The following is a 24877-nucleotide window of genomic DNA, read 5'->3' as shown; positions in this document are numbered from 1 at the left end:
GGAATCTGTCATCCTTTCTTCTCTCCTGAAAACGACAGATCCTTTATTCCATGTTAAAGTGTTTTTAAAACTTCCTCAGGTTTTAAAAAAAGAGCTTGCCATGGTGGTGGAAAGGGCTGCTATGTGGGAAAGTAAAGTGGGAAAAACTCCTTAATTGGTCTGGTGGAACCAGTGATGTAGCTTGCCGTTCCGGGATGCAGTAAGTAAAAATGTGGAGGGCTGTCTTTAAAAAAAAAAAAAAAGGTTTCTGTTCCTTTAAGTACATCCCAGTGGAATGTGTTTGTCAGAGCATGAACATTTTCCCCTTACCTAATAGCTTATCTTCTCTAAGCCTTACACACAGTATTATCGGAGAGGTCTTTATTTATAACCCTTCTCTTGTAGACTGAAATCTGGATTGGAAGGAAGTTAGACCGAGGAACAAGCACGGCATTGATGACTTAGGGAGATGCTGAAGGACACACTTGTTTTGTGCAGCAACATTATAGCAGAGCATTGACAACAGAACGAAGAGCCCGGTTGTGTTTTTGGAACATTAACAGTTCTGTCTTTCCCCCACCGGCCATGTTTTCTGGCTTATTGGGTCTGTTTTCATGAGCAGCTCCTCCATAAGAGAAAAATGCAGGATCCAGATCTGGTGGAAAAGCCTAGCAGCGTAGCAGTCTCAGACTGGTCATTTTTGAAACGTTTGTCAGCAGAGACACGCGCCCTCTCACTCGCCGAAGCCAGCGAGGACGCCGGCAGGTCCCATTCCAGCCCAAACAGAAAGCTCGGCGGACTCAGTGAACTGGAAACAGTTCAGGAAAGTCTTCCCAGCGAGGGTGGCGATGGGAATTTTGAAGCGTCTTTGGACTGCTTTGCTGATGCTTTTGCTGCGGAAGCTAGCAGCACTTGGGGCGATTTTGAAAGTTTCAGCGAGGCCAAGTCGGAGAGCCAGAGCCTCATCCCTCTGGAAGATTTAAACGGAGAACGAGCGCCTACAAATGACACGGATGTCAATGATAATCACCTCACTACCTCATGTGGGCAGGTATTTTCCAGAACAGCTGGACATCATAGAAGCGATGTTTTCCCTAACGTTCCGATGACGGTATGTGATTTTTTTCAACTTTTAATTTTTTTAATAAAACACGTAAAACATACATCATACACTCCTCATACAAAATCAATACTCCATGTCTACGACATGAGGATCATGAGAAGGTATGTGTTTTGATAACAACAACTCGCCTTTACAGAGGTCTACAAAATGATAGAGGTCTACAAAATTATGCATGGTTTGGAGAGAGTGGACAGGGAGAAGCTTTTCTCCCTCAATACTAGAATGCGGGGGTCATCTGAAGCTGGAGGGTGATAGATTCAAAACAGACAAAAGGAAGCATTTCTTCACACAACACAGAGTTAAATTGTGGACCTGCCCCAGGATATGGTGATGGTCGCCAACTTGGAAAACTTTAAGAGGGGAGTGGACGTGTTCATGGAGGAGAGGGGTATCCATGACTACTAGTTAAAATGGATACTAGTCATGATGTACATCTAGTCTCTCCAGGATCAGAGGAGTATGCCGAATATATTAGGTGCTGTGGAACACAGGCAGGATGGTGCTGCTGCAGCCGTCTTGTTTGTAGGCTTCCTAGAGGCACCTGGTTGGCCACTGTGTGAACAGACTGCTGGACTTGATGGACCTTTGGTCTGATCCAGCAGGAGTGTTCTTGTGTTCTTATGCCCTCTCTGCCCAGTCCCACGCTCTCCTCTCCCACTGAAGAATCCTGTTCCAGATGTGTTATTTCTGTGATGTCACCATGAAATGTTTGGCGAGGCCAAGCCAGGGCAACACCTTTCTTCATTTAAATGCCGCATAGAACAGTGGCACCTGCTCCCTCCCTCTGCCTGGTTGCCTGTAAAAACAGTTTCATAAAGCAACACAGTCGAGCAGGATGAAGGCAGAAAACTTTGTTGTCTGTAAAAATTAGAAAAAAAAATTAAGCTGATGTGTTGTGATGAATTCCTTCCCTCTGTTACTGTCGCCCCATGAGAGCATCTTAGTCTTGTGTTTTTATCCTTTTTTTGTCGATTTCGTATTTCTTAATTTGGGCAACGGGCTTTTATAGCTCATTGTGTCTCATCAGTACTAAACGTCATACAATAAATGAATCTCTGTTCAAGCTTACCGGAAATTCATTTATGAATTATGGCAGAAACTGGGTTTTAAACAATTGTTTACAAGGGGAGAAGTGGCGGCTTAAGCCCATTTTAGACTTAATTACCCAATTATATAATCCTTGAGCAGGGAAAGTATTGCAGGGAAAGTATTGCTTCAGTTCCTTTGGAGCTACTTATATGAGCAAGGAGCCGATATCTCTAGTTTTCACATGTTTTCCCACACAACTTTACAACTCCTACAAGATGGGTGATGCAGATATGATTTTGATACTTGCTTTGAATGTAGCGCATCGGTTGCATCCAAGCAGATTTCTGAGAAGCCTACTTGATTACCATTTTGTGGTGCTTTATTGCTTCCCGGTGGCCTTTTCTTTCTTTCTTTCTTTCTTTCTTTCTTTCTTTCTTTCTTTCTTTCTTTCTTTCTTTCTTTCTTTCTTTCTTTCTTTCTTTCTTTCTTTCTTTCTTTCTTTCTTTCTTTCTTTCTTTCTTTCTTTCTTTCTTTCTTTCTTTCCCCTTAACCTAAGAAAGGCCATGCTGGATCAGACCAAGGTCCATCAAGTCCAGCAGTCTGTTCACACAGTGGCCAACCAGGTGCCTCTAGGAAGCCCACAAACAAAATGACTGCAGCAGCATTGTCCTGCCTGTGTTCCGCAGCCCCTAATATATTTGGCATGATCCTCTGATCCTGGAGAGAATAGGGATGCATCATGACTAGTATCCATTTTTACTAGTAGCCCTTTCCTCCATGAACATGTCCATTCCTTCTTAAGGCCTTCCAAGTTGGCAGCCATCACCACATCCTGGGGCAGGGAGTTCCACAATTTAGCTCTGTGTCGTGTGAAGAAATACTTCCTTTTATCTGTTTTGAATCTCTCACCTGCCAGCTTCAGCAGATGACCCCGTGTTCTAGTATTATGAGAGAGGGAGAAAAGCTCACTGTCCACTCTCTCCGTACCATGAATAATTTTATAGACCTCTATCATGTCTCCCGTAACCGCCTTCTTTCCAAGCTAAACAGCCCTGAGAGTTCTAACTGCTCCTGGTAGGGCAGTTGCTCTAGTCCCCTAATCATTTGGGTTGCTCTTTTCTGTACCTTCTCAAGCTCTTGCATCCTTTTTATTGTCCTCCTTGACATTTAATGTGGCCGCCTGCGTGAATTTGTTTATAACTACATGTTACATCAAATGTAGTGCTACGAGTTCATCGGTGAAACTGCCGTGACCACTAGAATTAAACGGCAATAGGGGCCAAAGAGCCTGAGGACCATGAGGGCAAGGAAGTAGAATACTAGCACCTGAAATCACGCAAGCGTTGTCAACCAGGGCCGGAACCTGTTGAGAATAGGAGGTGTCTTCTGACTCTGGTGAAAAATGCACGTGGCAGGGAGTTTCAGCTCAGCCCTCGTTAACGCGCTACTGGTGGAGCGCAAAAGACATGTTCTTTTTTTCATTCGGCAGCCGTCACAATGCAGGCCTGTGCGCTTGACCTCCCGGATATTCCCCGAAATCTACGAGGCTGTTCTATTCAGAGAGGATAATTAGTAAGGTTGTAGCCGTCTGACCTTTCTGTAGAATCAGAAATCTGCCCGAGAATGTACGGAGAGTACAGGCAGTAGCACATAGGCCTGGTTCAGATGTCACAGTGGTTTAGACAAGCCGCGATGTCAGAAGTGAGCCATAGGGACGAAAGATGGTATGTGTGGGGGGGTCCACGCTCTTCTTCAGTGGACAGGTAGAGAACGGTGACAGAATATCTTTTATCCTTTCCTAGATAATGGATTAGAAATACAGAGTATTGTTGAATTTTTAAAGGCCAGTGGAAGGTGAGCTGTCGATTAAAGAATTCCGAGGTTCCTGTTAGAGATTGTATGAACATGTTGGGCACAGGGCATATTTTTTATCTCAGCAAAGGATTTTGTTTTGGGCTATGTAGAACAGCAGAACCGGCCTCAGTCTACTAGGATTGCTTTGCTTCTTTTCTAGGCTAGCTTCAGCTGCGAAGATGTTATTAAACTGAGCTTTCCAGAAGTTCCCGTACCTCAGTTCTTGGAGAACGTAAGCGGCTTGAATCAGCTGCTTGATACAAAAACCGAAGACATGGGCGTTCCTGAACGTATACAAATGCAACCTTGGTAACTCTTTAAAATATTAGATAATGACTACCTGCCTGTTGGGCTGTTCCTAAACTGTTCGTGGCACGCACATTGAAATTTGTAACATATTATTATGTTGTCAAGTATTTATGCCGCATGGTCATATTTGTTTCTGGAAGAGGTTTTTCTAGTTGGAGGTGCAGGAAATAGTTCCATTTGGTTAGGGCTCTGGAACGGAAGGAACCCCTTTGATCAGTAAGGGTACCCTTTGACTAACTGACTGGTTCCTATCTGTTTCCTACATGGTGTCTTATTTTTGTCTCAGTGTAGATAATATTAATTCTACTCCCTGTTGACATTCTAGCCAAAGTAATTTCTCCTAACCGACAAGGCATTTTACTGGTTCCCTGGGAGTCTCCCCATTAATTGTAGCAACCTGTCCCCAGCTATTTGCTTCATTTACTATTAATACGATTTTATTCAATCCTCATCATGTCTCTTACTTAGTATGCAAATTGATCCATTCTTAAGTTGCGCATTGTTCCTTCGGGTTGTGATGTTGGTGGGTTGTTCTGATTGTTAGGACAGAAAGCCACAGAAAGAGAGGGTCACTTTTGCATACTGAGGGGACCTCCAGGGATGCTGAGAAGTAGGGTTTTTCTCCCTTTACTCCAAAAAGGGGGGAATCCCCAAAAGCAGATAATCAGCATATGTGAAGGTACACATGAAGCTGCCTTATACTGAATCAGACCCTTGGTCCATCAAAGTCAGTATTGTCTACTCAGACTGGCAGCAGCTCTCCAGGGTCTCAGGCTGAGGTCTTTCAAATCACCTACTTGCCTAGTCCCTTTAACTGGAGATGCCAGGGATTGAACCTGGGACCTTCTGCATGCCAAGCAGATGCTCTACCTCTGAGCCACAGCCCCTCCCCAGCAGGAGCAAGTGGGGCTGTCTGACTGTAGTTCTGGGGCAATGGGGGAAACTAATAGCTCTCTGGTACTACAATGCTGGGGAGGAGGGTTTCTTCGCCCGGACCTGGATGGCCCAGCTAGCCTGATCTCATCAGATCTCAGAAGCTAAGCAGGGTCAGCCCTGGATGGGAGACCTCCAAGGAATACCAGGGTCATGACATGGAGGAGGGCAATGGTGAACCACCTCTGCTGGTCTCTTGCCTTGAAAACCCTACTGGGTCGCCATAGGTCGGCTGCGACTTGACGGCACTTCGCACACATACAGGGGTTCTTCACTGCCTCAGGTTTGCAGTCAGATAGGGAAATGGGCTGACAGTGCTGTGGTGGGGGAGAGGAAATGAATTGCAGGGTGCCAACCGCCATCACCACATCAGTCCTAAATAATTGTATAAAGGTGAAGGTAGTCCCCTGTGCAAGCGCTGGGTCATTACTGGCCCTTGGGGTGACATCATATCACGACGCTTACTAGGCAGGCTATGTTTACTTTATGGTTTGCCATTGCCTTCCCCAGTTGTCCGCACTTCACCCCTTGCTTGGCATGCAGAAAGTCCCAGGTTCAATCCCCGGCATCTCCAGTTAAAGGGACTAGGAAAGTAGGTGATGTGGAAGACCCCTGCCTGAGACCCTGGAGAGCTGCTGCCAGTCTGAGTAGACAATACTGACTTGATGGACCAAGGGTCTGATTCAGTATAAGGCAGCTTCATGTGTTCAACTCATTTTACCGACCTCGGAAGGCTGAGTGACCCTTGAGCCGGGAACCTGAACCTACTGCCATCGGGATCGGGCTCAAGTCGTGAGCAGAGCTTTGACTGAAGTACTGCAGCTTACCCACTCGGTGCACCGGGGCTCCCTAAGAGCTGTGTAGGGTAAAGTTATTATTAATTCTACGAAGTGTACTATTGGAGCTTTGGGAGGTCGGCTTCTGTTGTCGAGCCCAACACAGTACTGAAGTCTTTAAAAAGCATATTTCCCCACAGAGCTGTTCAGGGTTTGTGGTGGTGGGATGGGGGGTGAGGTTGGTAAGCAGCTTTCTCTTCACCTACCCCGTTCCTCCCAGTAACAGTCCTATTGGGAAATGTTACTTTAAGACTGCAATCTGTCTTTCCGAAAACCCTGATGCGGGGCTTTGCATTTCTAAGGTGACATTTCCCTTTAGGGCTGTTAAGTGTGGAAGTGGTGTGTGTGTGTGTGTGTGTAAGGGTGAAGTCACCCTCCACTGTCTTCGCCACCTTCTGCTTTGTGGAGAGAGGGAGAGAAACGTCTCTGCTCCCTTCCCCAGAGCTTTCGCACAAGTCCCCTGTTTGTTCTTTCCAGCCTTGAGCTCCGTGGTGAAGGGTCTGTCAGACTGGCAGTAAAACAGGGCTTGTCTGTAGATGAGGTTGGGAGTTTCTGCATCTTCCGTGGACTCTGTAAATTAAAAAAAAAAAAAAACCGCACCCCCCCTTGCCTGATGAAGACGAAACCTGCTCCTCTGGGAGGCGTGGAACGTTGTGAGCTGCTGAACTTGTTAAAATGGAGTGGGGAGAAAGAAAGGGGTTGGGAAGGGGAATTTGGCTTACACAGGCCTCTAGGACAGGGGTGTCGAACTCATTTTTTAGGTGGGCCGGATATGACATAAATGTCATTTGCTCGGCGGGCCATGTGCACACAAATAAATAAATAAATAAATAAATATGAGAAAGAAAGTGAGAGAGAGAGGGACAGAAAAAGAGGAAGAAAACAGAAAAGCCTCCCTGTGGCCCAGAGCGGCCACTTCCCCAGCAAATCTCCCCCCCCCTGGCTTCCCCATCTGCCCTGCGCAGCCGCAGCAAATCTTTCCCCCAACCCCCGACCTTGCCAGTGGCCCCACGACCCAGAGAGGCCGCTGCAAAGCTTCCCCAGTGGCCCCACGTAGCTGCGGCAAAGCTTTCCTCCCACCCTGGCCTCCCCAGCGGCCCCATGCAGCCGCGGCAAAGCTCCCCCCCCGGCTTCCCCAGTGGCCACACGCGGCCGCAGCAAAGCTCCCCAACACCCCGGCTTGCCCAGTGGCCCCGGTAAATCTTCCCTCTCACCCCGGCTTCCCCAGCGGCCCTGTGCAACCGCGGCAAATTTCCCCCCCAACCCCAACCTTGCCAGTGGCGGCAGTGGCAAATCTTCCCCAGCAGCCCCACGCGACCGTGGCAAATCTTCCCTCCCACCCCAGCTTCCCCAGCGGCCCCACACGGCCGCGGCAAAGCTTCCCCCCACCTCCGTTTTCCCCTGCAGCCCCACGCAGCTGCGGCAAATCTTTCCTCCCACCCCGGCCTCCCCAGTGGCCCCACGCAGCCGCGGCAAAGCTCCCCCCCCCAGCGGCCCCATGCAGCCGTGCCAAAGCTCCCCAACATCCCAGCTTCCCCAGCAGCCCTGTCAAAGCTTCCCCCCCACCCCCAGATTTCCCAGCGGCCCCACGCAGCTGCGGCAAAGCTTTCCTCCCACCCTGACCTTGCCAGTGGCCCCACAGCCCAGGGGGGCTGCGGCAAAGCTTCCCTACTCCCTCCCCAGCCACACACAGGCCCCGGGAAGCCCAGAAAAGCCCAGGGGAGGGGTGAAAGGGGGACTGGATGCCTTGGCTCCGCGGACTGGTTAAAAGCCCTCTGAGGGCCAGATCCGTCCCGCGGGCCGTATGTTTGACACCCCTGCTCTAGGAGGTCATAATATTCTGGAGATGGAAATCTGGGTTGGGAGAGTTGTCATGTTCATGGGTTTGTCATACCCACATGCAGTGCCTTTTGGGCTGCTGACTTCTGACTCTGAGTCTCAAGCATCAGGCTCATTCAGATCCTGGTAATGATTATAAAAGATGACGAAGTCCGTCCAATTTGCCCAAAAGCTGTTCCTTTCACCCTCCCTTGCTGGCAAAAAAGAAAATGTCGTTTTTGAATTTCTTGTTTCTTGGGGGACAGAGATGCTCTTCTGAAGTCAGTATTTCTGCCACCGCTAACAGGTAGAAAACAAATTTAGCCTCTTGCCTTGATATCCTTCTCCATGTGTTTTGGAGGCGTTTTAACTGCCAAGTAGAGTTTAGTTATGCTTTCCATGCAGCAGCAGCTGGGTGGCTTCTGTTGTAATTCATAGCTCTGCATCTTGAATGGATAACTGCATCATCCATGGTAGGTGGACTGAGCGTTGGGAACTTGTAACTGAGAAATCTGGGTTCAGATCTGGGCCGAGTGATAAACTGTCCTTCAGGAAGCTGCTTATACTCTGTGTCAGTCCCCCATCTGTGAAATGGGAGGAGCAGGGAGTTTTTTTGTGAGATCCAGGAAATAGGCATTAAGGCTTCAGGAACATCTGCGGAGGCGTCACTTGGTGTGATAGAATGCTTGCCAAGTTGCAGATGACTGCGTGAAAGGGCTCGATCGTTGGAAGCCCAAGTTTGGAGTTGATGCAAAAGTTCTATCTGCAGTGTTTAATCTGTGTCATGTAGGTTCCCACTTAGAATCATAGAATTGGAAGGGACCACCAGGGCCATCTAGTCCAGCGCCTTGCACAATGCAGGAAATTCACAATTACCTCCCACACACACTTCCAGTGACCCCTACTCTATGCCCAGAAGTTGGCCAAGATGCCCTCCCACTCATGATCAGCCTAAGGTCACAGAATCAGCATTGCTGACAGATGGTCATCTAACCTCTTCTTAAAAACCTCCAGGGAAGGAGAGCTTACCACCTCCTGAGGAAGCCTGTTCCACTGAGGAACCGCTCTAACTGTTAGAAGATTCTTCCTAATGTCTAAACGGAAACTCTTTTGATTTAATTTCAACCTGTTGGTTCTGATCCGACCATCTGGGGCAACAGAAAACAACTTGGCACCCTCCTGTATATGACAGCCCTTAAGTACTTGAAGATGGTTATCGTATCCCCTCTCAGTCTTCTCCTCTTCAGGCTAAACATACCCAGCTCCTTCAACCTTTCTTCACAGGACTTGGTCTCCAGACCCCTCACCATCTTTGTTGCCCTCCTCTGGACACGTTCCAGCTTGTCTACATCTTTCTTAAATTGCAATGCCCAAAACTGAACACAATACTGTAGGTGAGGTCTAACCAGAGCAGGTGCTGGAGCCATCAGGTGGCAAACATGTGAACCACTCCAAAGAAGTCAGTGATCCAATATAGCCTTTGAGTAGGCTATGCATCCAAATAAATCTGCCATAAACAAGCTAGGTAATAAATGCTCAGGGGGAAAAGATGCTCCCACCCCACATGCAGAAACGGGGAAGAGGCACCTGTGTCCAGGGACTTGCCTGTAGGTCAGATTTAACAAAATTAACTTCAGTCTGCAGGTGGGCACGTAGAGTTTTTCAGATTTAAAATAGTTATCTACTGGGTGACCATAGATATCAGAGAACAAGAAAATTCAAGAGTGTAGCTATGCATCCCTCTCTTGGACAGATGTTGGAAAGGTGCAGGATGTACATTGTTATATGAATAAGTTGTCGTGGCTCCCTCCAAAGAATCCTGGAACTTGTAGTGAGACTGGTGAGAATTCTATATAGAGAAACTTCATCTTCCTTCCTAGAACTACAATTCCCAGCGTACATTAGGGAGCAAGGATGATTAACCCTTTTTGAGCCTATAATATAAGTGCTTGAGTTTTTGCAATCTTGGATTAACGTTTTCATTTCCTTTAAAGCACAGATTCTGGGAACTTGTGGAAAATTCTTACTCTCGCCAGGAACCCTTCTGGTTTGAGATGTCCTTGGAATGAATCTCATTGCCAGGAAAACCTTTTAGCTGTTCTTGGAATAGATGCTCATCAAAAGGTACTTTTCAAAAAAATATTTTTCTACAGTATTGCGGTGTCTCTTTTTAAGCTTAATGAGTATGAAGGTCCAGGGATGTTGTTTTTTAATTTCCCGTGAAGTCACAGCTGACGTATGGTGACCTCGTAGAGTTTCCAAGGCAAGTAACGTTGGAAGGTGGGTTGCCATTGCCTGCCTCCATGTCACGACCCTGATATTCCTCAGAGGTCTCCCAAATACTAGCCAGGGTTAGGGCTGAGACTGTGTGACTGGCCTGAGGTCTCCCTGCAAGCTTCCATGGTGCAAGTTGGGATTTGCACCTGGGTTTCCCAGGTCCCAGCCCAACACCTTAACCACTACATCACAGTGACTCTCTTGGTCCAGGTTAGTCTTGGGGGAAAAGAGTGTAGCTTTTTCATAAATTAGGAGTTGATAAGTTTTAGCCTGGCTTGCTAGCCAGCCACTACTTGTGATTACCAGCCTCTCTCTCTCTCTCCGTGTGATTACCAGCCTCTCTCTCTTGATCTATAATGGGTTATAGATCAAATAAAGCCTGAACTGACCCTAGAAGCTAAAATGACTAAACTGCAGCTATCGTATTTTGGTCATTCATAGGGTCGCCATGAGTCAGAAGCGACTTGACGGCACTTAACACACACACACACACACACACACACACACACACACACACACACACTCTTCCCCACATCCTTCCTGTGGTGCCTTTTAACTCCATGATTCTGTGTGTCTTGGATGGGCTCTTTAGGGCTATGGCAGAAGTAGTATAATCCTGGAAAGCCAGCAAGAAATGACTGACCCACCCCTCCCCTGAATCCTCTGCAATTCATGGAGACCTTAGGGGAGGAGCAGGCATCTCTTGTGCAGCTCTCTGCTTCTAGCTAACATGCTGTTCTGTATCCAAATACTTCTTCTGACTGGCTTTTGGGGTTGGGGGTTGTAGAGACAGAGACCCTGTCTCTTTCCAGTAACGCAACCAAGCTGCCCTTGGTTTGAACTCACTCCAAAATAAAGCTTTATTGAATAGAAATGTAAGAAAAAGGTTTGAAATCACTAGTTACAGGTCTGCAGCAATAAACAACGTAATAATAATAATAAGTTATTAATATGGCACTGACCAGCCGACAAAACAACAGCCAACATAAAAATAATAAAATCTATCTAGGTAAATAGTTAAGGTCTTACACAGCATCTCATTTAATTAAGGCATGAGGTTTCTTGAGCATAGCAAAAGTCTGACAGGCATAGTAACAGCAAGCAAAGGAGTGGGGAGGAGGGGATGGCCAAACTATGATTAGCTTGTTCTTAAGGATGAGCTGACCGCAAACAGGTGACCTCTAGCTACCAATCATTGGGCTGTCTTCTCGGAACCTTCTAGGCCATGGGAGTCTTGAGACCCCCTCCCAAGAGACATTCCAGAAAGAGTAGTTCACCCCTCCCACTTCCTGGTTCCCAGATGCATGGAATTCACTAATTAACTGGGCATGAGAAAATGTCCTTGAAGAGAGGTTCACTGATAAGACACCTGCAGGTGCAAACAGTTAGGCTCTGGTGGAAAATTATTGGCAAAGGTAGACACTGCCTTGACCGGGGTTGTCGGAGAAAGACACTCAAACAGTTTCCAAAGCTGTTGAATTCTCTATTGCAACGGTTCCCAAACTTTTTGAGTCATGCACTTTTCAGGAGGGAAATTCGTAACAGAGCGCTAATTTTCACCTAGCACCTATATACGAAACCAAATGACAGCAGTATTTTTCTTTCCCATCTCTTCACGGAGCACTAGAAGATGTTTTGCGGAGCACCAAGTGCTCCGTGGAGCACAGTTTGGGAACCGCTGCTCTATTGTATGACCGTGAGTGACAACAAAAGTAGAATCTTGAAAAAGGTACACCGCCTGAAGACATTTTATACTTCTTGCAGATGGCCACACACAATGCACACCCACAAGTAGCATTTTCCCTGATGGGGATTTGTTCTTGCTTTCTTAATTCCTGACCTCTTTCTCAGTAGCTGGCTTCCAGGCGGCTCCAGACCAGTTCTTTCTAGTATGCTGACCACTCTGTTATCTCTTCAACTCAGCACATTCCTTTTTTGCCTACGTGACCTCTTCATCCACCCCTGATGGAGACTTCAGCAGACTTCACATGCCTGAAGTCGGGCTAAGACCAGTTTTCTTCCACAGGGTGAGATCTTCCACAGTCTGTGCTGCTCATGAGACCATGTCATGTGGCACTGTGCAGGTGGAAAGTGCTGTCAAGTCACAGCTGACTCATGGCGACCCCCTAGGGTTTACAAGACAAGAGACGTTTGGAGGTGGTTTGCCATTGCCTGCCTCCATGTGGGCTGAGAGAGTTTGGAGAGAACTGACTGGCCCAAGGTCACCCAGCAGGCTTCATGTGGAGGATTGGGGAATCGAACCCGGTTCTCCAGATTAGAGTCCGCTGCTCTCAACCACTACACCATGCTGGCTCTCAGTGAGTAGCAGTGACATGTAGTAGTGGGTAGACTCCCCCCATTATTGGGAGTTTTGTCCTCTGGGGTCGGTGTTCAACAGTAGCATGCCCGCTTCCGTTACCTCATTCAGCTGCGTACGCTGACCCAGCCTCATGCAGAGCTCATCCTTGAGCACAGCCTTGATATGCACATCGTGGACAAATTTGGTTGCATTGTTAAAATAGAACAGTTCTGTCTTGGGCCCATAGTAGCAATGAAATGATTCCAATTGCTTAAGAACTTACCCACATGCCTGGAACATGGGTGGGTGTCGCGGGGAGCTGTGCACAGATGAGCCACAAACAGCACGTCAAAGAGCCACATGTGGTTCCTGAACCCCTGCGTATCACTGCTGTAGATCACGTCTTCAGATTTAATTAGGAATGCCAGGTAATTCCTTGCATGTGTCTGTTCTCGGCTATGTAGGGATGGAGCGACTAACAGAAGTGGTGCACAAGGGTTCCTGGTTGGACAAGGGTTTTTCTACCGATTTTCTAAATTTGAGCAGGATCCATCTCACTAAGAGCTGTTCCTGGTCATCTTAGTGGCTGGAGTATCCACTTTTCTATATCTCGATCAAACCTATGAATCAAACCTGGAGGAATGCTTTAAAACTCTCATCAACCTTAGGCTGAAATTGGAGGGGTTTGGGAAGGCTGGTATTTACTATATTTTATTATCCTTTCGAGATGCTAACAATATCTGGGCCTGCTTTCAGTTAAGCTGTTACAGGACCACATTGTTGTTGTTTTTTCAAATCTCTGAACGCCCAGAAAACAACCTCTCAGGTTTCGCTTGGCTCACTCCCTCCTTCGCAGCCCCCATGTGTGCATGCAGGAGCAGCCCAGCTTAGCCTGAGCTCTTCAGAACTTGGAAGCTAAGCAAGGTTGGCCAAGGTTAGTACTTGTATGGGAGACCACCAAGGAAGTCCAAGGTTGCTATGCAAACAACATAGCATAAGAAAGGCCATGCTGGATCAGACCAAGGTCCATCAAGTCCAGCAGTCTGTTCGTACAGTGGCCCAACCAGGTGCCACTTTTCACTAATGCAGACAAGGGCGGAAAGGCACAGATTTTATGCCACCCTCCACACTGCAGTGGCACATAATGCATAAACGCATGTGTGGAGGGCGGCATAAAATCAGTGCCTTTTCGCCCTTTGAGTCTGCATTAGTGAACAGTGGGTGGGTAGCCTGCGGAAAGCAGGGGTGGGGCCTTAGCTGCTGCCTGCCTGCCTTTGGAGCCATTATATGGCCCAGGGGGGGTGCGAGTGCAGGGGCTGAGGCGCCTGTCACTCACTGCTCAAGAGCTTTGAAGCATTGCTAAGAGAGAGAGAAAGAAAATGCTAGGCATCACTCTTGCACAAATGAGGAAGAATAAATCCATTTCCAAAGCAGGTCTTCTCTTGCAATTTGTCAGAGAAATTTAAAAAAAATCCAGCGGCAGCCTAAAGACTAACTGCTTATTTCATTATGCACTTTTGTGAGTCACAGATAAGTGGAAGGAAAACTGGGAATTGTGTTTACTGAGAAGATTGGGTTTGAGACAGAGGTTGGGTCTTTTCAAGTGTAAATTCTCTGCCTTAAGTGACTAGAACAAGATTAGCAGTTACAAACAGATAAGTGAGGTGATGAAGTCAACAGGGAGTGGCGTGAAGCAGTTAAAAACAAATAGTCAAGCTGATGGAGTTACTCATGGAGAAGTCAGAAGCTTAAGGGGAAATTAACTGCTATTGGTAACAAGGTTGTGGTCTGATAAAACATTGTAAGAGCAGCTGACTAACATCTCCAAAAAGTGGGCCCAGTAGAGCTACAAGAGATTGCAATGAGTAAGGAGGCTCAAGTGTCTGTTTAAGCCCGGATGACATGCAGCATTTAAGAACATAAGAAAAGCCATGTTGGATCAGACCAAGGCCCATCAGGTCTAGTAGTCTGGTCACACAGTGGCCAACCAGGTGCCTCTAGGAAGCCCACAAAGAAGACAACAGCAGCATTATCCTGTCTGTGTTCCACAGCACCCAATACTGTAGACATGCTCCTCTGATCCTGGAGAGAATAGGTATGTATCATGACTAGTAGCCATTTTGACTTGTAGCCATGAACATGTCCACTCCGCTCTTAAAGCCTTCCAAGTTGGCAGCCATCACCACATCCTGGGGGAGGGAGTTCCACAATTTAAACCTGCATTGTGTGAAGAAATTCTTCCTTTTATCTGTTTTGAATCTCTCGCCCTCCAGCTTCAGCAGATGACCCTGTGTTCTGGTATTATGAGAGAGGGAGAAAAGCTTCTCCCTGTCCGCTCTCTCCATACCATTCATAATTTTATAGACCTCGATCATGTCTCCCCTTAACTGCCTTCTTTTCAAACTAAACAGCCCTAAGCGTTTTAACCGCTCCTCATAGGGCAGTTTCTGTAGCCCCCTGATCATTTTGCTTGCTCTTTTCTGCACCTTCTCATTTAATTTAATTAATCAGAGAGCATGTGTGGTGTAGTGGTTCAAGTAGAGCCAGAGAGACCCAGATTCGAACTCCCACTCTGTCACAAAGCTCACTGGGAGACTTTGGGCCTCTCAATCTTTCTCTGCGAAACCTACTGGTGAAGATAAAATGTGTGTGTTTGTGCATGTGTGTGTGTGGGGGGGGACTCTGTACACCACAGAGGAAAGATGGGCCAACAGCAGAATAATAAAGGAGTGGGCTGAAGGCTAAACTTATTCTCATGCTGAGACCATAGACCATGCCAGATATTTTTTCTTTTTTTAAAATCCTGGTATAAGCATGATTCCCTGACCTAGATAGCCTGGGCTAGTCAGATCTCGGAAGCTGAGCAGGGTCGGCCCTGGCTGGTACTTGGATGGGAGACCACCAATGCCGTCCAGGGTTGCTACTCAGAGGCAGGCAATGGCAAACCTCTTCTGTTAGTCTCTTGCCTTGAAAACCCTATGTGGTCACCATAATTAGCATAACATTTAAAGGGACCATTTAAACAGTACACATGAACACACGAAGCTGCCTTATGCTGAATCAGACCCTTGTTCCATCAAAGTCAGTACTTTCTACTCAGACCGGCAGCAGTTCTCCAAGGTCTCACTCAGGCAGAGGCCTCTCACATCACCTACTTGCCTAGTCGCTTTAACTAGAGATGCTGGGGATCGAACATGGGACCTTCTGCATGCGAAGCAGATGCTTGACAACTGAGCCACGGCCCCTCTCAAATAAATAGTAGCAGTCTGATAATCCCCTTGCCCACTTAGCAAATGGTGGTAAATTCAAACTACGCTGGACTAAAAAGCTACAGAAACGAGGGTGTGTGTACACTTTTCAAAGAATTAAACAAAATGTTTCCCTGGGGGTGGGGAGGTCCTCCAATGGCAGTGGGCATTGCTGTTGGGGAGGGGTATTTTGTTTGTTTGCTTTCGCGGGAATGTGTTTTGTGGCTCATATTTGGCTTCTTAAATTCCTTTCCTTTTGTTTCAAGACGAAAGATCTTGAGTGCTACATACATAAGATAAAAACAAAATTTGCACCATTGTAGAATGTTAAAATATTATAGACAATATAACTTAAAATCTTAGGGTTCATAGATCGTTTTAAAATTACAAGTACCGTATATACCCATGTATAAGCCGACCCGCGTATAAGCCGAGGTGCCTAATTTCTCCCCCAAAATGGGGAAAAATTAGGCACCCGCGTATAAGCCGAGGGTCGGCTTATAAACCCCCCCCCCCTGCAGGCTTACCTGACAGGGCTCCCGGTGAAGGCGGTGGTGGCGGCGGTGGGCCCCCCGCAGGAGGCTTCCAGGGCGGGGGGAGCCAGGCGCGCCCGGCAGCAGGCTTCCCCCAGCCCTTCCAGGGCGGGGGGAGCCAGGCGCGCCCGGCGGCGGCGGCTGCGCGGCCTTGGAGCAGCCGCAGGAGGCCCTCACAGGGCGCTCCTGGCCAGGGGAAGCTGCATGGGCCCAGCAGCGGCGGCGATGTCGGCGGTGGTAAGTTGCCCCCTCCCTCCTCCATCCTCCCCTACCGTATTGACCCGCATATAAGCCGAGGCCGGCTTTTTCAGCCCTTTTTTTGGGCTGAAAAACTCGGCTTATACGCGAGTATATACGGTATACCAGTAAAATGAATAACTTCATAAACATAGCAGCATACGCAGCACGTTAGTAATATCTCTGTTTAACATATAATTTAACTTTATCATGTCTTTAAGGACACTACTGTTGCCAAATATTTGGCGACACATCTAGTTATTTCTGGGTCCGAATCTCCCATCAGTAAGGAAGATGTTGTCTTGATAGAATAGGAGCAAAGGCTTCTTAAGTTAAGAACAGTCAGTGGGGTGGGCGGAGTGGGGGGCTTGTGTCATCGTGGGCACTGCCTGGTGGGAGGCCATGACACTTTTATAGGCCGCCAAGCGCTCCGGACAGCCAGAGACAGTGAGCTAGCGGAGGAGAGTTGCGCTCGGGTTAGGAAAGCGTTGCCATGGAAGCAGTTCCCCCGGGGGGGGGGACTTAGAAGTAGCAGCTGTTGCATTTATTGTATTGAAACCGATTCCCGCAAAGGCCGCCAATGGGCTATTGATCTGCAAGAGCAAGGTGATCCTTTGGATCCAAGTGCCAAGTCCAGGCATTGCGCTAAAAAGCATAGCTGCCGTTGAAAGAGCAGCTGCATTATTAGCTTCTTGCTGTATCACTTCCGCTGTGCACTGCATTGGTCGGGCCGCACCTGGAGTATTGTGTGCAGTTCTGGAGGCCTCACTTCCAAAAGGATGTGGACAGAATGGAGCGGGTGCAGAGGAGAGCGACGAGGATGATCAGGGGCCTGGAGACCAAGCCCTAGGAGGAGAGGCTGAGGGACTTGGGAATGTTTAGTCTGGAGAAGAGGAGGTTGAAGGGGGACATGATTGTTCTCTTTAAGTATTTGAAGGGCTGTCACTTAGAGGAGGGCAGGGAGCTGTTCCTGTTGGCAGCAGAGGGTAGGACTTGCAAGAATGGGTTTAAATTGCAGGAGGAAAGGTACTGGCTGGATATTAGGGAAAACCTTTTACAGTAAGAGCTGTTCGGCAGTGGAATCAGCTACCGAGGGAGGTGGTGAGCTCCCCCTCACTGGCAGTTTTTTTAAGCAGAGGCTGGACAAACACTTGGAGCCAGCGTGGTGTAGTGGTTAAGAGCAGTGGTTTGGAGCGATGGAGTCTGATCTGGAGAACCGGGTTTGATTCCCCTCTCCTCCACATGAGTGGCGGAGGCTAATCTGGTGAACTGGATTTGTTTCCCCACTCCTACACATGAAGCCAGCTGGGTGACCTTGAGCAAGTCACATTCTCTCAGCCACACCTACCTCACAGGGTGTCTGTTGTGGGGAGGGGAGGGTGATTGTAAGCCGGTTTGATTCTTCCTTAAGTGGTAGAGAAAGTCGGCATATAAAAACCAACTCTTCTTCTTCTTGTCGGGGGTGCTCTAGGCTGAACCTGCATTAAGCAGGGGGTTGGACTAGATGGCCTGGATGGCCCCTTCCAACTCTATGGTTCTAGGAGAACTCACCCACAGCATGACATTCTGCATTTTCTCCCCCCTCACCCTGCTTTCCCATCACTGGTGGGAACACTGGGAGGATGTGGTATCTTCAAGATATGGTATCTCCTTGGCCTTTATGAAAGGCGAGGGAGTTAAACGTGCAGCTGGCGTTCTTGGTAGCAGCCCCTCCATCTGCCCTGCATCTGCTTTGGCCTGGCTGAGAACGTGAGGATGCTCCAGTTTTCAGGGCCCCAGTCATCATATAGATTCAGCATGATTTAATAGCACGTTGTACAGAGGAAGTGTGCATGTTTCTGACGTTCATTGATCCTGGACTGCCTGGCAATGCTTTCTATGACGACTTCTGTTTCCTAGGTCCTTCCAGAAGGCAAAGAAGACGTTCTGGAGAAAAGCAACGTGAAAGAAACTGAAGACTCTAATGTTGACAAGTTCAGCATTAGCAATTGTAAAGCCCTCATTCAAACCAAGGTAAGAGTGAGCACAGAAGGAGCAGCACACTCTAATCTAGAGAACCAGGTTCGATTCCCCACTCCTCCCCATGAAGCCTGCTGGGTGACCTTGGGCCAGTCACGGTTCTCCCTGAACTCTCTCAGCCCCACCAATCGCATAAGGTGGGGAGAAGAAGGGAAGGCGATTGTAAGCTACTTTGAGACTCCTTAAAGATAGAGAAAAAGAGGGGTATAAAAACCACCACTTCTTGCCTGGAAAACCCTACGGGGTTGCCATAAGTCAGCTGTGACTTGATGGCAAAAATAAATAAAAGGTATGATGTGGATCGTATTCTGTGTTTTGGGAGGTGCAGTGGTGCACTAAACTGGGATAGATTTGCTGGGGTACTTGGTTCACACACTTACAACATAGGAAAGGCCATGCTGGATCAGACCAAGGTCCATCAAGTCCAGTAGTCTGTTCACACAGTGGCCAACCAGGTGCCTCTAGGAAGCCCACAAACAAGACGGCTGCAGCAGCATTCTCCTGCCTGTGTTCCACAGCACCTCATATAATAGGCATGCTCCTCTGATCCTGGAGAGAATAGGTATGCACCGTGATTAGTATCCATTTTGACTAGTACCATGAATAGCTCTCTCCTCCATGAACATATGAACATGTTCATTCCCTTCTTAAAGCCTTCCAAGTTGGCAGACATCCCCACATCCTGGGGCAGGGAGTTCCACAATTTAACTATGCGTTGTGTGAAGAAATACTTCCGCTTAGTTGTGATGCTGTAACTTCTTGGAACGTTTGGGCTGCGACAACCGAAAAGGGGATCAGTTCGGATAAAGTAGGAATGGGAGAAGGGAAAGAACTGCAGCGCTAACTAGGTATTGTGAAATGGCGTGAACGGGTGAGCGAGTGCCACTGACAGTAGGACTCTGGTGACTGCCGGACTGGTCTTTCAAGTTTGTAGTGATTCAGTGTTTTGGATTGTACTGTGCTGGAAAAGAAAAGGCGTGGAACAAGTCAAGGGCTCCTTGTCACGGGAGGCCAAAGGGGACAGTGTTTGAAATGGAAATGGGCAGACTCCAGTTTGGAATACAGCACAGGAACCTCACAACTAGTCTCCTGTGGAGAAGCTTCCTTTAATGGCTTCTTCCAACAGGAAATGCTGTGTTGTGTTTTCAGTCTGGCTGCCATTGTCGTTTCAAGGGGCTCTCACAAAACTGGCGCCCACTTTCGTGTTCGTGAGAGTTGTTCTCTGCTCTGGTTCAGGTGGAGCCTTCTAGGGACGTGTGTATATTTCTTACTAAAAAAAAACACATGAAAGTACTGTGCGACTTCAGAAACACCCGGATTTAGCTTTCATGGGATGTACCACTTAAGGATGTCAGAAGAGCCCTGCTGGATCAGACCACTGGTCCATCTAGACCAGCGTTTCCCAATCTTTTTACCCTTGCAGAACCCTTGAAATAATATTCATGTCTCAGGGAACCCCTACATATGATTACATATGATTAGCCTATTCATCACTATTTCTCGTGGAACCCCTAGCGACTTCTTGCAGAACCCCTAGCGATTTCTGGCGGAACCCTAGGGTTCCGGGGAACCCTGGTTGAGAAACGCTGATCTAGACCGTTTTGGTAGAGGAAATCAGTTCTGTCACAGAATCATACAGTTGGAAGGGACCGCCCGGGTCATCTAGTCCAACCCCCTGCACAACTACCTCCCCCCCACACCCCCAGTGACCCCTACTCCATGCCCAGAAGATGGCAAAGATGCCCTCCCTCTCATGATCTGCCTAAGGTCATAGAATCAGCATTGCCGACAGATGGCCATCTAGCCTCTGCTTAAAAACCTCCAGGGAAGGAGCGCTTACCAGCTGTCGAGGAAGCCTGTTCCACTGAGGAACCACTCTAACTGTTAGAAAGTTCTTCCTAATGTCTAGACGGAAACTCTTTTGATTTAATTTCAACCCGTTTGTTCTGGTCCGACCTTCTGGGGCAACAGAAAACAACTTGGCACCACCCTCTATATGGCAGCCCTTCAAGTACTTGAAGATGGTTATCATATCCCCTCTCAGTCTTCTCTGCAGGACAAAGATACCCAGCTCCTTCAACCTTTCCTCATAGGACTTGGTTCCCAGACCTCTCACCATATTTGTTGCCCTCAGTATAAGGCAGCTTATGTGAGACCGACCGGTCCTCACTTTCCTGTTTTTCTCTTTTCCATACAGCTTTCTGTAACTCCTGACCCAAGGCAGAGCCATCTCTTCACCTACAACCTCTTCTTGAAGAAGACCCCATCCGCTGGGAATATGCAATACATTACGGTTCCCCAAAAGAAGAGGATTTTTACAACGCAAAGCCTAAAGATGAAAATGTTTAGCAGCAACGTCTGCTAACACAAAAACCATATTTCTATTCTTTTACCGCCCGAGACAAAAGAAAAACCTTGTATTGTATTACTAATTTTGGTAATTTCCTATTAGAACTGTTTTTGTGGGAAGAAAAGTGCTTCTTCTGTGTGTTTCACTTGACTCTACAGACAGGAGATGTGGGTTGTTAGGCAGGGTCGGTTGGTCGGGAAACAATGAAGTTTGGTCTTTAAAGACAGAGGATATGCAGACTTCTGTCATTATGATCCATCCTTCGTGGACTGAATGGCCGAAAAGAAAACTTTTCTAACCATGCCCCCCAGATTTTGTTGTGTGTGTAATTATGGGTTGTGTCTTTGTTACCTCTCCCCCTGCAGTCTTTCCCTGGTTCCTTCTAGTACTTGTCCAGCTGCCCTGCCTAGTTGCCTTGATCCCTACTCCCAGGAAACCACTGACAGGCCGTTTCGTTGCACTGTAGTCCAGTTCCTAAGTCTCCACTAGTATAACTTGGAAATTTAAGGATTCCTCTCCACCACCACCACCACCCCATTTCCATTTTCCACCTTGATTTGCACATGGATGCTGGTTCTCTGCTGTATAATTTTCAGGACCATTGGAGAGGGGAGGGATGTATGTCGAGAGGGGAGGGATGGGCATTGGTGCTTAGGTGCCAGACCAAAACAGGATGCTAGTGGGGTTGGTTGGTTGGGTGTTCCGCTGAGGCCAATTGTAATGCGAAGACAGGTAATTCCCTTAAAAATTGTAATGTGAAGACAGATACAATTCCCTTAAGCATTTTTTCCCCCAAAGGAGTGGATTACTGACTGTAGCGTTCTTATTACAAAACTGCGGGGTTCCTTAAGGAAAGCAGTGACTCTTAAAGCAGAGTACGCGGTGTTTTTCAGAACTGTCTTTCGGGGACACTTCTCCACACCTTTTCTTGTTTGCTGTGGAAACCTCCGGCAGGTGAGAACGCCGGGGAGCGTTCCAGCCCGACAGCTCGGGCCCAACTGTAGGGTGTCCCTGGAGTTGTCTAAAAGTTTGGTTTTATTTTATTTTAAATCTCAGTTCTCGGGCTTGCACGTCCCTGATCAGGACCGAGGGAGAGCAGGGTTTAAAACTTAAGCCGTTGCTGCTCTTTTGGGGGTCAGCAAAACAGTGTGGGGGAAGGGGGTTTAACCTTACACTGTGGTCCCCATCTTAATTGGGCCTCTATGTGCTTGAGAACAGAGGGGTTTTTATAAAAATTATGGGTTGCTCCAGAGTTGGGACTCCCAGTGTATGTCTGGCTTGGCCCTCAGGTGAGAGGCACACGGTTGAATCCCCGTTGCCCTGCTTCAGTGGGGACGGAGAGCTTGAACACACTTGGCCTTCCGTGCCATCCACACGAGGAAGAGCGGTCTGGGCGTCCAAAGTGTCTTTCACAGAAACTGACCTGCTGTCACTGATCTTGGTGAAGAGCACCCCCACTGCGAACCCCGCTGCACGAGAGAATGTTAACGATGGACTCTTTATAAGAAGCACTGCTCAGAATTGTTGGGGTTGCTCCCCTGTCTCAGGTCCCTTTCAGTACTGGCTCTTTAAATGAGCTTTGGCTTCTGAAGGCAGATTGATGTGTTTTTTTTTTAACAAGGGTTTCACATGCCTGAAGGAGAAAGCCCAACAACAAAACCCAGATCGAAACAGGTTTGGGAACACCCCCACCCCCAACAATTAAAGCCTTATTAACTATGGGAGGATGGCATTGTATGCTTAAATGAGTCCTTAAAAAAAAAAACCGCCTGCCTTCAGAAGCCAAAGCTAGTTTAAAAAGCCCCTATGAAAAGGAACCTCATTTTAAACTAGGTATTTTGGGTGACTTCTTGGTTTTACTCTTGTTCTTTGTTTATGCCCAGGTCCTTTCACAGCTTTGTTTCGTTCAAATCCGCCCTCCCCGTATTGTATTATTTACACCCTGAGAGGGCAGATCCTTCAAACAGATCAAGAGCATCTCTGCTCCCTTTGTTTCAGCGGTGCCATTTTGGCAACTGTTGAGTTTTGCCTCTCATCAGGTAAGAATGTGCGTGTGTGTTCGTGGGGGGAACATCTTCTCTCTCTTTCATCCCTGCTCACAGTGTGATGCCCTGTTAAGTACACAACACAGAGGAAGGCAAGTGGGTTCGGTTCTCTTGCTCAAGTTTTACGATTCTGTTCACAGTTCAAAATTTGGAGGCCGCTTTGAGACTCGCTTGGTGCCTGTAGCCCCCTCGTGCATCTCCCATGGGCTTCTTATACTGCATATTCTCGAGAGAACGAGGTGGGATCTGATCCAGCGCAGCACTTAGCACCAGTGTGAATGCAGTCTAACCATGCCCCTGAGTGTAAGATCTGCGTGGGTTACTCGACTCTGGAATAAAACTGATTTGGCCATTATAGTTGTGACTTTTAGGAGAGGCTGTCTACCTACTGATTTTTTTTGTTTTAATAGCAATAGTTCAGCTCGACGTCCAGCCGCCTCTGTGAAGGAGTAGCTGCTAAGTAAAGGACTGGCAAAAGCCTGCAGCAGGAAGCGTGTGCGTTACGGAGGCACGCCACCAACCCTTTTGAGAGGTTCTTCTGGGATGACATTTTTTTGGGGAAAAACAAATATATCCAGAGCTCTCACAGGACAGTTGACAACTAACAAATCTGCACTGATAACTTTTTGTAACGTTGCCTTTAATAAAAGATTTGCAACCTAGACTTTTTGCTTTTAAGTATTTTTCTGCTTGAACTAAAACTGCTGAAGCTATGACACAGGCTGGTTTCAGATGTACTTTTTACAGTCCTGATAGTCTTAGTGTTGGTGGGCGTTATTGTAGAAGTAGGTACTCGTGAACCAGTAGAGTGAGGGCCAAACAGGAGCTGATGCAAGAGACCTGGGAGCAGGCTCTCTCAGTGTGCTTCTTTTTAAACTTCAAAGCCTAAGAGTTAGCCCCCGCATTCTTCATCTCTGGTATACTGTTGAAAGAGGTATCCTGTGGGAAGAGGGGTCTCATTGTCTCGCAGGTTATGGGGCTGAGCAGCACCTGGCACCGACAGTTGCTCACTCCTTGGGACCACCAGGGTCATCTAATCCAGTGGTTCCCAAAGTGGGCAGTACCACCGCCTGGGGGGGATTACCTAGGGGGGCACTAAGAGGCAGGGGGCGCTAGAGGTGGGCCCCTTCAACTGTGGTGTTCTCTAATTTACAATTGATCAAGCTATGGCACCATGCTGGCAAATTTGGTGGAAACTATCAGAATTCCCCCCCCAGACTTTGAAGAGCTGGGACCATTGGGTCAAGCTCATCAGTTTTGTTGAATAAATTTCAACTAAAAAGTTTTAATTTGATTTTGAATAGATGTACAATTGTTACTGTTGTGAAATTTTATTGTTTATCTTCTTTAGTGCATCATGCAAACCCGTTTGGAATAATGCTTTTTATAGGATAGGGTAGGAGGCGCTGGGGTTGAGTTTGTGGAACCAAGGGGGCAGTGGCCCGAAAGGTTTGGGAACCACTGATCTAGTCCAACCCCCTGCACAAGGCAAGAAATTCACAACTACCTCCCCCCCACAAACACCCAGTGACCCCTTCTCCTTGCCCAGAAGATGGCCAAGGTGCCTTGATGGGCTGGCCTATATACAGTAAGAGTGGATGAGAAAGGATGTGGCTTGGTGCAAGAAGCTCAACATGGACACCCATTGTCAATCTTCTGAGGCCTGGGTTGACCTCGAAATCCTGATCTTGATGCATTATCTAAGGGGTGGTTCTGATTGGCCTTCCCACTTGGTCTCAGCCAATGACCCTACTCACCACAGCTCTGATCTCAATCCCCAGCACAGCCTTTGCAGTGGTCATGTGGGGCTGGCCCTTTAGCCTTCATCCAGCAGCCGATAAGCTAGTCTGACCCATCTCAATATTAGCAATTAGAAAATAACATACGATTCATTTGTAGAAAGCATGAGATTTGAAAGGAAGTCGGGGGCCTTGGTCCCTTAACAGATTTTTTTGCAATTCATATAATCTGAACTATTTGAGGAATTA

The 24877-nt window shown here is 47.6% G+C and overlaps 1 protein-coding gene across 1 annotated transcript; it reads left to right on the top strand.

The window, feature by feature from the left end:
• The first annotated feature begins 619 nt into the window (after nt 1-619).
• CLBA1 (clathrin binding box of aftiphilin containing 1) lies at nt 620-20859 on the top strand. The gene is made up of 4 exons (XM_056852106.1): nt 620-1090; nt 4146-4294; nt 9876-10005; nt 20692-20859. Exons 1-4 carry the CDS (start codon nt 620-622, stop codon nt 20857-20859), a joined length of 918 nt encoding a protein of 305 aa, XP_056708084.1.
• The last annotated feature ends 4018 nt before the right edge of the window (nt 20860-24877 follow it).

Source organism: Euleptes europaea, chromosome 6 (genome assembly GCF_029931775.1).
Source record: "Euleptes europaea isolate rEulEur1 chromosome 6, rEulEur1.hap1, whole genome shotgun sequence".
Lineage (NCBI taxonomy): Eukaryota > Metazoa > Chordata > Lepidosauria > Squamata > Sphaerodactylidae > Euleptes > Euleptes europaea.
Note: the sequence above shows the minus strand (reverse complement) of the source record. Positions and strands in the feature narration are given on the sequence as shown.

Coding starts and splice junctions, on each gene's coding strand:
- CLBA1 (XM_056852106.1), top strand. CDS start 620: ATGCAGGATCCAGATCTGGTGGAAAAGCCTAGCAGCGTAGCAGTCTCA. Junction 1,091..4,145: donor TCCCTAACGTTCCGATGACG/GTATGTGATTTT, acceptor CTTCTTTTCTAG/GCTAGCTTCAGCTGCGAAGA. Junction 4,295..9,875: donor CGTATACAAATGCAACCTTG/GTAACTCTTTAA, acceptor TTTCCTTTAAAG/CACAGATTCTGGGAACTTGT.